This window comes from Pogona vitticeps, chromosome 6, assembly GCF_051106095.1.
Source record: "Pogona vitticeps strain Pit_001003342236 chromosome 6, PviZW2.1, whole genome shotgun sequence".
Lineage (NCBI taxonomy): Eukaryota > Metazoa > Chordata > Lepidosauria > Squamata > Agamidae > Pogona > Pogona vitticeps.
This window is the reverse complement of record NC_135788.1, coordinates 22308191-22320779: the sequence shown is the minus strand read 5'-3', so window position 1 is coordinate 22320779 and position 12589 is coordinate 22308191. Positions and strand designations below refer to the sequence as shown.

General features: G+C 43.3%; 1 protein-coding gene across 3 annotated transcripts in view; it reads right to left on the bottom strand.

Annotated features, from left to right (window-relative positions):
- The window catches only part of ITGA8 (integrin subunit alpha 8), a 140707-nt gene extending 133049 nt beyond the window's left edge, over positions 1 to 7658 (bottom strand). For 2 of the 3 annotated variants that reach the window (XM_020806655.3, XM_073003121.2), the window contains exons 1-2: positions 7281 to 7658; positions 3826 to 3950 (exon numbers count right to left, since the gene is read on the bottom strand). In XM_020806655.3, the coding sequence (XP_020662314.3) occupies positions 3826 to 3950; positions 7281 to 7513 (358 nt within the window). In that variant the 5' untranslated portion in view covers positions 7514 to 7658. Of the gene's footprint in view, positions 1 to 1021; positions 1075 to 3825; positions 3951 to 7280 lie in introns of those variants that run through there. The other variant, XM_073003122.2, reaches the window with a different exon arrangement.
- Positions 7659 to 12589: the final 4931 nt, after the last annotated feature.

The following is a 12589-nucleotide window of genomic DNA, read 5'->3' as shown; positions in this document are numbered from 1 at the left end:
CTGGCTCCGGATTTTGCCTCGAGGTTAACTCCTGAAGCCTTTTCCATGAGTGGATATAGCCACAAGGCAGTGGAGGTTTGGGATAGGAGTTTTCCTTCTCCTACATGGGCTGCCTCCCAAGGCTGACGAGCCCTACCTACCCAGTCCAGGTGGATCACGTTTAGTCAGAACTCTCTATGATGACCTGTCCGTCTTGGGTGTCCCTGCACTGCATAGCCCATAGCTTCTCTGAATTACTCAAGCCCCTTTGCCATGACAAGGCAGAAATCTGTGAAACAATATTGCAGATGAAACATGGCTTGTACCTTGTGTCTTGGAGCTGGGCAGCTTAGCCCAAGACTGGTGTTCATGTGTCTTTCTATCTCCGGAGTCTGCTATCCTTATAGGCTGTACCCCATCCAAAAGCACTATCATGAGTAGTAGGGGATAGAGCTGGCCTTGCAAAGGTGGCTTCTCCTCACCCTGGTCCTAGCTTGCCTCTTGGTAGAGGTCTCTCTACCAGTTAGATACCGTGTTAAAGCATCTTCCACAGTTCTGCTACATTCTTACCTTGGCTATTGCTGCAGAAATTTTAGCTTCATTTCAAGGATCATGAGGAACTGCTTTAAATCAAGTCAGAACACTGATCCATTTAACCCTGTATGGTCAGCTCTGCCTGGCAGCAGCTCTCCAGGACTTTCAGCAGAAATCTTTCTGAATCCTATCTGGAGATACTGGGAACTGAACCTGGGATTTTCTATAAAAAATGTATGCTGTATCACTGAGCAACTGACCCTGTCTATTATATACCTGCCATTCTTGGCTCATTTCCCATCCAAATGATAACCACACCTGATCCTAATTAGCTTCCAAAACCATACTAGACTGTTGTAGAGGTTTGGAATTGGGCTATTCCCTTTTCAGTGCAGAGAAAAGCATGGAAAGATCTACTGTTTTACCCTATTCTCATCCTTTCCCTTGGATAAGTTAAAAACGACCAGTTCAGATGCTTCTTGGTGAAAGGAGACAAACTTTTACTTACAATTCATGGCTTTGTTCTTTTATATGTAGAGAGTGCAGCTACATTTCTAGATGTCTATCTGCAGAGAGCAGAAAATGGAGAAGAAAGGAAAGGCAGCTAACAAAAGGAAAGAGCAGCATGGGGGAGTATCCTTTAAGTTTAGTGTCTAATACAGAGCATTCTTCCCATAGAAAACCAGTGTTAAAGGAGAAGCATGCCAAATTGTACTTCCCCAACATGTTCCATGTGGGCCAGTATTTCTACTGCAGAAGAGAAGGGCTTGAGAAATCTACTTTGTTTTTCCAGTGTCTACCAAAGAGAACCAGATGCAATATACTGGCTGGGGTAGCAATGGTATACATACACTTAGAATTAAGAACCAAATCCACTCCTGGTTTTCCAGTCAAGCTTTCTTCAGAAATCTGATTTAAAAGGTATGAGGGCGAGAGAAAACTGTTTTGGTGATGCAGCTGTTAATCAACTTGGAGGCAGACTGCACTTTAGCCCACAAAATTAGTACAGAGCTCAACCAGTAGATCTCCATCTCTCTCCTGCCCCCTTGCTGTAAGACCCAGTAAATCAGCCTATCACCAAATCAAACCTATCTCCCGTTGGCACTTCTGTGTCCCTGTTGGCCTGTCCTCAAAAGCCCTAACCAGGCATTACATTACTTGAGGCTGTGAGCATGCTTAGAGCAGCCTTTGGTACTATCCTGCACTGGCAACACTTTTCAAGGTTCCAGCATGAGATCTGAAGAAAAGACTTCTGTTTGTGTGTAAGCTCTACATGCAAGCTACATTTTCCAGGGTCCACACTCACATGTAGTGCCTACACATGAGGATGAACCTACTTATTCAGACCTAGCACTGAAACTTTGTAGAATGTGATGACAATTCCAAAATAAAGCCTCAAAGATCTCCGATTCCACCATTCAGAGCATGGTCATTGTATCGTGTGTGCAGGAACCACACATGCACATACACGTGCACACATATTTAATAAAAGCCAACCACTGCTTCTTTGTGAGTCACTACAAGAGTCTGCATAATCTCTTAAGACTAACTTCTTTGTCTCACATGACTTCATGTGTGGTGGAGAAAAGCCTAATTACCGATTACACTATTTACTCATGCAGAGCCCCCTTTTGCCTTTTGAGAGATTGCATGCTGTCTGTGCAGGCAAGCGAAGTTTTACTTCCAGCTTTTGTATTTGTGCCTGAAGGAGATCTGAAGGAAGTGATGGCATTCTATTTGAACTATTTAAAATCTTAAAAGATGATGCTGTTAAGGTGCTACACTCAATATGCCAGCAATTTTGGAAAACTTAACAGTGGCCAGAGGATTGGAAAAAATCAGTCTGCATCCGAATCCCAAAGAAGGGCAGTGGCAAAGAATGCTCCAACTAAAAACTAAGATCATGGCCACTGGTCCCATCACCTCCTGGCAAATAGAAGGGGAAGATATGGAGGCAGTGACAGATTTTACTTTCCTGGGCTCCATGATCACTGCAGATGGCGACAGCAGCCACAAAATTAAGAGACACCTGCTTCTTGGGAGGGAAGTGATGACAAACCTCAAAAGCATCTTAAAAAGCAGAGACATCACCTTGCCAACAAAAGTCCACATAGTCAAAGCTATGGTTTTTCCAGTAGCGATGTATGGAAGTGAGAGCTGGACCATAAAGAAGGCTGACCACCAAAGAATTTATGCTTTTGAATTGTGATGCTGGAGGAGACTCTTAAGAGTTCCCTGGACTGCAAAGAGAACAAGCCTATCCGTTCTAAAGGAAATAAACCCTGAGTGCTCCCTGGAAGGACAGATCCTGAAGCTGAGGCTCCAGCATTTTGGCCATCTCATGAGAAGAGAAGACTCCCTGGAAGATACTCTGATGTTAGGAAAGTGTGAGGGCAAGAGGAGAAGGGGGTGACAGAGGACAAGATGGTTGGAGAGTATCATCAAAGCTACCAACATGAATCTGACCCAACTCCAGGAGGAGTGGAAGACAGGAGGGTCTGGCGTGCTCTGGTCCATGGGGTCACGAAGAGTCGGACATGACTTAACAACTAAACAACAACAACAAGAATGAATTTGTTAAACTCATGCATTCATCAAAGTCCCATGAAAGTTAAATTGAGTTTGATGAATCATAGCCATCACTTCTAAAGATCAGATATGTCTAAATTGAAACCTTTCAATTTTAATGCTTCAGAAGACACTAGCAGTAAATGTTTTTCAAGGGCCATAAAGGGAGAACAACAGAAAACATAAACAGTCCAAATTGTCTCAAATGTGTTTTCCCTTTAATTAAATAGAAACCATCTGTTGGATGGGGGGTGAGTTTGAATTGTATGTAACCCATATTATTCCTACATTGGTTTCTACCCAGCCTCTATTCCTTTTCTTTTTCTGAAAAGAACTGAATGCTCTACAGTGTACATTTTGGTTCACTTAACTTGGACAGAACATTGCTGGTAGAGAGTAGTGTTAAACACCAAAACATGCAGATTGCAACTTTGGAAAGGAACACTGAACCAAGGATTCATTATGTAAAACTCTGTTTGAAACACACACTCATATGTATCTATAAGTCCACTGTAAACCACATAATGTGGAAAGACAAAGGGGGGAAATCAGACTACTTAGTTAAGGTACAGCATATGAGTGCAAGCTCTAGAGGTCATCCCACTGTTGTTTCTGTGAGGACCATTAACTACAAAACACTGGAGAAAGCATACAACCTGTTTTCACAGGTAGGGCAATCCTGTAAATATTGAATCTCACCAGAATGTTCCCATGCCGATGGTGGTACAATGCCATTTGACTTACTTGTAGTATCAAAGGGGATCTGTTTACACTCGACGGCTGGCCAGGGACAATAGTAGACTGCTCCTCCTTCCACGATGTCTGGCTGAGTTGTGTTGGCCTTTGGAGCTCCTATGAGGACACTGACTCTGGAGAATACAGAAGGGGAAAAATCATGAAAGATAGAAAATGACTCTCAAGTATCTGTGCTAGTTATTCTACTTGAGAAGTGCCTGCTTGTAGAATGGTAGCCCAATAGCTATAACAACTTTTTGATTGTGCAAAGAGTAATTATAATTATTATATGACCCCAGGTGATAGCACAGAATCTCCTCTCCCCTCATTTTTCTGTTTTCTGTTTTTTGATGAAATTAGAGCATTTTGGTTCCATGCCTCCTAGTGCTGCTGATGAGATCATCAAGAAGATCTACAAAACAAAAAAAAAGAGGCAGAGACAGCTATTGGCCTAAACATTGATTTTCCAATACTCTTCCTGGGAACCTGTTTGCTCACAAAACAACAGAAGCATAGCCAGTCATGGGTAAGAGCATCAGATTTCCTGGTAATTGCTCACAACTTTGACCACTGGAAAGTCAGCTTCCATTTTTTTCATAGATATGTTGCTTAGTTGGCTGGACGGATCAGTGGTTTAGGTAACTGGGTGTGGAGCCAGAGGTTGGGAGTTCAATTAGCCATCCTTTGTGGCCTTGGGAAAGCTGTACATCCCAGGTTGCCCCCAGATGATGGGGATAGTAAACCGCTTCTGAGTATTCTCTACCTGGAAAAGCTTGAAAATGATTGCCAGAAGTCAGAACATGTTGATGATGATTATGGTGATGACATGTTACTCGTTGTAATGCCATAATCTTAAGACTAAAGGTGTGCAAGATTTGTGTGCATGCTGCCTGGGGAAGTGTGGCAGTTATCATTAACTGGCAGTTATCATCAACTGCACAAATATGACACTTCTGCTTAATACCTATGTGTCCGATGCATTTTGTGAAAGTTCAAGAACAAACCTATTTCAGTACAAATGCACATTCCAAGAAAAAGCCAACGTAGATGGCAGAAAAAGCTTGATAAGAGTAATTAAACCCTTAAAGCAAGAGCAAGGCTGTCCTAAGATATTTTGCTGCCTGAATTGAAGGATGTGATAATGTATTTCCTCTGCAACATTTCACATAATAGAAGCCAAACAGACTTCAACACAGGTGATGCTTGCACCATTACATCACAGAAGACTAGCTTTGCGCGTATAAAGCAGTTTGTTTAAAACACACAGTTCTACCTTCTAACATCTTCCTTCAAATCCCTGGTCACCGTGGCATCTAATGTCTCTGGCCGGTTTCTCATTCTGGTGAAAGATCACTTGATTCAGCAATTATATTGCTGATCTCTCAGCAACAGACTCAGAGGGCCTACGAGTTTTCAGCTGACAAGTGTAAATAAAATATAGTGGAGGGAAATGGTAATTCATTGAATTCAATCATCTTGCAATCAATAGTGCAGAGATCAAATGATATACATGTGCAAACCCATGGTTGGCTGGACATGTTTTCAGGGCTTGGAAATGTTATGTTTTTGTGTACAACTCCCAGCCTGGACACTTGTAGTCCATAAAATTAATTTTTCCAGGCTCTGCTCATATGGTTGCCTCTTTGAAGCAGTTCTGCCCAATCTATTAAATCACAGCAATACATAGCTAGTGACAGGAGGATTTCTCTGAAGCCCCACTGAAGTCTAAGGAAATAATCCACAATGCAACTATCAGGAGAAAACAGCTGTTTTCTTAAAATCAAAGAGCAGCTTTTTGATTTCTTGCCCAGTTAAGACAAAGCAACCGACTTTAGTCATGCTGTATGTAGTAGAGCTGAATCAGCAGAAATTTCCTTTAAGTTATCTTCAAAATGCGTATCAACACAGAAGATTTCCATACAAGAGTTTTATTGAAAAATTGTATTGTTTCATTCATGGATGTTTGTTGGCGGCACTGACCCCACCACCTTCAGTTTGGAACCCTTTCCAGATTGTCTAGTTATTTATTTCATCGTATTTCTTTCTTGACAAAGCAGGTGAAAAAGAAAAAAATACAGAATACCTGAACAATATCATTTCATTGTGAGAAGTAGGAATCTTCTGCCTGGAAGCATCTCACCTGCTAACCTCTCCATCACACCCACCCACTCACCTCTTGCTCTGTCCCGACTTCATGGATGCTCCATTGAAATGGACAGGCCTTCTCATGAGTTGAGAATGTATACATCTTATGTTCTGGAGGGACTACATCAGCTAATCTCTGGGGTAAAGTTCAAATAGCTGATTCTCTCAGACTGACTAATTATATACATTCACCTGTCACAGCTTGACATATGTTCCTACTTGATTCTATATTTGCATAGTTTCTGTTTATCTCAGCACAACCAAAAATCACATTACAGTAATTCACAATGAAGACTCCATTCATTTGTAAACTTCTGGTGTGTGACACTGTTCCAGAGTAATCTAACCATGTGGTGCATTGTGACCTGTTTGCATGAGCCACAGCACAGTTAAAGATTCAAGAGATGCTGGAATTTTTTTTTTAAATCTGCAGTGATTTTCATAGCATCCATGAATTCTCTGGGAGTTCAAAAATGATTTAGAGGAGGTTGCAAATAAACTCAAAATTTGCTCTTCAACTTTTTTTTTTCTTTTGGTCACAGACTCTTTTGAAAATATGATGGAAGCTTCAGCTCCTCTCCCAAGAATTATAGCACACAGTTTGACATTCTTTCCCACTAAGAATATTTTTGGAGAAACAAGAAATGGAAGGGGGGGGGGAGTATTCAATTCCTTGACCACTTGGGGGGGTCTATCCATGAAAGACACGTTAAGAATCCCTGCTCTAGAGTATTGTTATAGAGGTCACATCACAAGTTTTATGGGGCTTCTCACACAGATGTTAGCCCCCCCCCGGACCTGTACTTTTAACAGCACAAGGCTCAGAAGTGTCTAATTCAGAAGTAAGTTGCATTGATTTCAATGGGTCTCCGCACTAGGAAAACGCGAACAGCAGATTGCAGACTCTGCAATACGCATTTACTTAGAGGTTTACCTTACGGAATCTATCTGTTTTCTCAGTAAACCCGCACAGAACTGCCTTATAGAGTTGCAGTCGTGTGCGCGCTTGCACGGGATACCTCGCTGGATGCGCGTCTGAGCAAGGCACGCGTGCATAGGGAAAAGATAACCGGATCTCCTAGAAGGAGAGAAAAGTGCACTATATGTCCATAAAAATCGAGTGCCTCTTCCTTCTTAATGGATCTGTCGGGGACTGCAATATACGAGCCGGGTCCAGGAGCCCTAGGCATAGCTTAATTATCACTATATGGTGGTGGCGGCGATGATGATGATGCTCTTGTGCCGGACCGAGTCGTTTCTCCGCTGGCAATAATCGGGAGCATCCCTATCCGTCTCTGTCAAAGCCCGGCGCTACTTACGCGTGCGGCGCAGGGCTGTAGAAATCCAGCGCGTAGCCGAAGTAGCTGCCTTCGGGGCCGCTGTAGACGGTGAGCTTCTCCTGGTCCAGGTTGAAGGCGCGCAAAGTCCCAACCAGCGAGGCCAGGAGCAGCAAGAGCGAGAAGAGCGCGCCGTCGCCCGCCGCGCAGCGCCAGCACCAAGGGGACGTGGAAGGCGGCGGGAGCGGTAACCTCCTCCGCCGCCGCCTCCACATCCTCCTGGCAGCGCTTCCCTCCTTTGCTCTCGCTCTGTCTCCTCCCGAAGCCCAAGCGCAGGGGAAAGGCGACCGTGCCTCCGCCTCAGGGAGCCTCACGCGGAGACTGCGGGCCGCCAGAAGCAGCCTCGCCGCCACCCCCGCGCCTCGCTCTGCGCGCGCCGCCGCCGCCGCCGCCCCAGCCGCCCGCCTTGAGCGAGAGATGCCATGGCGAGGGAGGCGCGAAGGCACTCGCCTCCAAACTTCGAGCCGCGCCGGCGGGCGGAGGAGAGGCGGCGGGGGGGGGGGAAGCGCGAGGCGGCCTCTCAGGGCGCCCCCTGGCGTCGTTCCCGCGCACCCCGGCCGGGGGAGCACTGAGCGCCGGGCGCCGTGCCTCAGAGCGCAATGGCCAGGAAAGGAGGGGGGGGGGGGACACCGGCGAGTTGGTGGAGGAAAGGTCCTGCACTTCCATACATAGCGGGTTGGGGGGAGGCGGAGGGCTGATGTTATTAAGCATGCTGAGGCCGTTGCCTCAGGTCACGGATTCTGAACCTCGTGAAGGAGCAGCAGGAGACATGGCGAACGTTTTGAGGAAGGGTTTGACTGCGGAGTGTTTACTGTCAAGGAGAGGGAGGGGGCCCCAGCTGGCCTCATTTCTCAACATGACTTAACTGGCTTGAATACTCTGCTAGCCCTGGTCAGAGTGGGCAGCAGAGCCGTGTGGTGTTTCACCCTGAGCACTCTGCCATGTTGTTTGCAATTCTTTGCCATTCGCCACCTACTGCGTGTACCCAATAGAGTGGACCCTCGACTTACGGACGGCTCGACTTACAGACTTTTCGAGTTACAGACTTCTCTGGCTGCAAAATTTAGGTTCGACTTGCAGCCGGAGAATCGACCTACAGACGGGGGGGGGGGGGGAGAAACAAAATGGAACAAAAACGGCTGGTTACGGATTAATCAGTTTTCAATGCATTGTAGGTCAACAGAGCCTCGACCTACAGACTTTTTGACCTGCAGCCACCGTTCCAATATGGATTAATTCCGTAAATCGAGGGTCCACTAATGGTATAGCAAATGAAGTTAGGGACTACGACTCAGGAGGCCTGGGTTCCAATCTTTGCTCAGCCATGGAAACTCCAGGTAACAAAAGGTAAAAGGTAAAGGTTCCCCTTGACAATTTTTGTCCAGTCGTGTTCAACTCTAGGGGGCGGTGCTCATCCCTGTTTCCAAGCCATAGAGCCAGCGTTTTGTCCAAAGACAATCTTCCGTGGTCACATGGCCAGTGCGACTTAGACACGGAACGCTGTTACCTTCCCACCAAAGTGGTCTCTATTTATCTACTTGCATTTGCATGCTTTCGAACCACTAGGTTGGCGGGAGCTGGGACAAGCGACAGGAGCTCACTCCGTCGCGTGGATTCGATCTTACGACTGCTTGGTCTTCTGACCCTGCAGCACAGGCTTCTGCGGTTTAGCCCGCAGCGCCACCACGTCCCCTGCGCCACCACATCCCCTGCAGGTAACAAAACCACTTGTTAAATATCTCACTTATCTTGAAAACTCAACTGCTGTCATCAGGTCACCTCCCAGGTGTAGGAATCCTACAAATAAACAATCTCTAAAATGTCTTGTCTTCAACAGCCCTACTCAGCTCTTGTAAATTCAAGAATTTAGGGAGTCAGTTCATCTCATGTTTGGTTTTCCTCTTTTCCTGATGACCTCAAACTTTTCCAGCATTATTGTCTTTTGCAGAAAAATTTGCCTCCTGATATGCCCAAAGTAAGATAACCCTACCAGAGTTGTTGTTAGTCTGATGAGACTTGACAGAATATCTCAGCTACCTACCAACTGAATTACACATGATGAAGGGGACTTGACTCTGCAAAAGCTTATGCCCTAATAAATGGTTTCAAGATGCCACAGGACTGTTGTTTACAGAACAATAGATTCCTTTTAATCTTTTCCAATGCCTTAAAACTAGTATTTTTTTGCCAAGCTGACTAACCATAAATATATCCTGTTGCACCAGCTTATTGTACAGCTTTGACAGCAGCAAAAACAAAAGTAGTGGAAGGAGGAGTTTTGAGGAGTAGGTTGGGAACATCTGGAGTGAAGCTGTTTTAAAAACAAAGCCTAAGATATTAGGTGCCTGTACATGCAGCCCAAATGCATGTGATTTAGGCAATAAACTGTAAATAAGAATGTATTCATTCCTGAGGTTAAGTGTGTTGCCCCTAAGCTGTCATCACCAGTTTGCATTGGCTAACATGTGCTGGATTATGGAGTAAGCCCGAGAGTTCCAGAAAATATCTACTTTTGCTTCATTGACTACGCAAAAGCCTTTGACTGTGTGGACCACAGCAAACTATGGCAAGTTCTTAAAGAAATTGGAGTACCTGACCGTTTTAAAAGATGACTGAAGATTTTTTTTTAATCTCTGAAGAAACAGTGAATGCCAAAATTTCTTCAACAGATACAGATCTGTTGTAGAAATTTTAGCATTCACTGTAGGGAAGACAATTAGGAGGTGGTATAAACTATGTCCAGATATTCTGAAGGACTACCTATTGTTTCAATTGCTCCAAAGTAAGAGGGTTTTAGAATAAATTTTAGATATATTTCTGCATATAACTGACTAGATCTTCAGGCCATTGCTGGAGATTGTCACCTGGAGGATCCTGATGGGAGAAGTCACAAGGGTGAGAGTGACAGAATCTTCTCAGTTGAGACAGTTTGCAGCATGTCCTGCCTTACCAGGCACCTACATTGTTATTACTTTGGTTTCAGGTGAAGACATACCTCCTCCCAGTAATTTTAGTCTGTGGCCAAAATCCTGTTGAGCAGGTTCATCCTGTGCAATGAAATGACATCATCATCAATGGCAGATTGCCACTCATTAAAGACCTCCTTTTTCAATGTTAGGATAAAGATTACTTTGACTCATTGTGTATAAGTGGGGTGAGCGCTGAAATCAAAAAAGGAAGTCTTTAATGTACTGACAATAGTGTAATCATTCTCACTGCACAGGCAGAATTGTATAATAGGAATCTGGCTATGTTTTAAAGTAAAATTTAAGCTTCATTAAGTGCCCAGAGTTAGAATGAATGTTTTCATGCTTATTATTGCATTAAAAATATTCTGTGCTGGTTGATACTTATGATATTGATCTTTAAATACTGTAATCAGTAATTTGTCCAAATACTTTTTTACTAGACAAACTAAAGAATAAAATAAAAGACATTCCTGGAAAAAAAAAGTGGGAAAAAATCATGTTGGGACAATTTTTATCACATTTTTAACATTCATCCTGCATATAACCAGTGGCTGAAACCCAAAGACTTGTAAGACAACTCTTTAGGTGAATGCCTCCTTTGCAGGTTTAGTTCTGTGTCAATTTTAAATCAAAACTAAATTCTGGGGGGCTAAAACATCCCATCTCTGTTGATGAGTTAAGCAGCAGCTGGACAGTCATTTAGTGAGGGTGCTTTAGTGATCTGGTTTCTGCATTAACAGAGCTGGGGTAGATTGTATTCAGAGATCTCTCCTAAATCTCTAATTCTAAATTAATTTACTTGTACGTTTAGACTGCAAATGACTAAAGTTCTCCAAGCAGCATACAGGCAAAATTTAAAAACGCAGCATGAAATAAAAGAAAAGCAATGACAGTAAAACAGTGTAATAAAAAACCCAACAGGAAAAAATACAGGAGGGTCATGACCTTTGGGTTCAAATAAGTGAAAATGGAAAGGGAAGTCCTAGAATAAAAGGGACCTGAAATGTATGAAATCTTCTGTTCTCAAATTGTACAGGATGGCACTGAAACCAGGACAACAGAAAGCTTCTCATTAGCTACTTTCAAAGACATGACACTATTTTTAGTATTTCAGTTGGCTTAATCTTTGTTTTTCCCCTACCTCATCCCGCCAACCTAGCGGTTCGAAAGCATGCAAATGCGAGTAGATAAATAGGGACCACTTCGGTGGGAAGGTAACAGCATTCCGTGTCTAAGTCGCATTGGCCATGTGACCACGGAAGATTGTCTTCGGACAAACGCTGGCTCTATGGCTTGGAAACGGGGATGAGCACCGCCCTCTGGAGTTGAACACAACTGGACAAAAATTGTCAAGGGGAACCTTTCCCTTTCCCTACCTCTACAGTTCTTCTTTCATTTACAATGCTTGTTTCCCCTTTTTTGACTACATTGTGGCATCATCACCATTTCCATCATTAATAAGATCAGTTTTCAACAAAAATTAACCTGCTTGTGTGCTAATAGAGATACAGTAATACACTTGAACTCAACAGTGAGCAACTGTTTAGAGCTATAATTTAATACAGCCATGGAAATCAGCTTCTGTCCTCTCTACCTTCTTGAGTAAAAGTAATCTGAAACATTTATAATCTGTAGTTGTGGACTGGGAAAATACTGGAAACAATTGGGTCTCTATTCCATAAACAGTTGGAAATTGTTACCCATCTCCTTCAAGAAAAGAAGCCTGCAATTCTGAAATATGGAGACAGCTAAACTTGACCCTGTTGGTTTTGAAACTAGTTGATGCACTGCACTGAAATAAAGGAGAAACATACTTCCTTAATGAAGTATTAACTTGACAATCACTCTCCAAGGAAAACTCTCCCACTATGGCCACAGAAAGGATTTCTAAAGGAAACCTCAGTGGACTGCGGAAGCCACAGAATTGGATGTTTCTTATGTACAGTACTATACTTTAATCTGGATTTATATATAAACTTTTTAGTTCAAACACATTTTCTGCTGAATTTTTAAAGTGGAATTTGTTTCTATTCTGTGATTACTACTGCCTGAAGTGTTTGTTTCTTGAATGTGTGCTGAATCTGATCTTAGCAAATGAGCAGATGCCAGTATTGACTATAGTGAAAAGTAGGCACTTACTGTTTTGAAATTTGATGGTCATAAGATACTACTGCAGACATGCATTTTAAAAACTGTTATGACTTAAAATTCTTAAAAATAAAGAGAATGCTTCTGTATTATAAAATTACCGTGCCAGCTACATGATCCTGAGACTAGAGCAATGAGTGTAAATCCACAACTTGAATTAGAAATACTATTTCA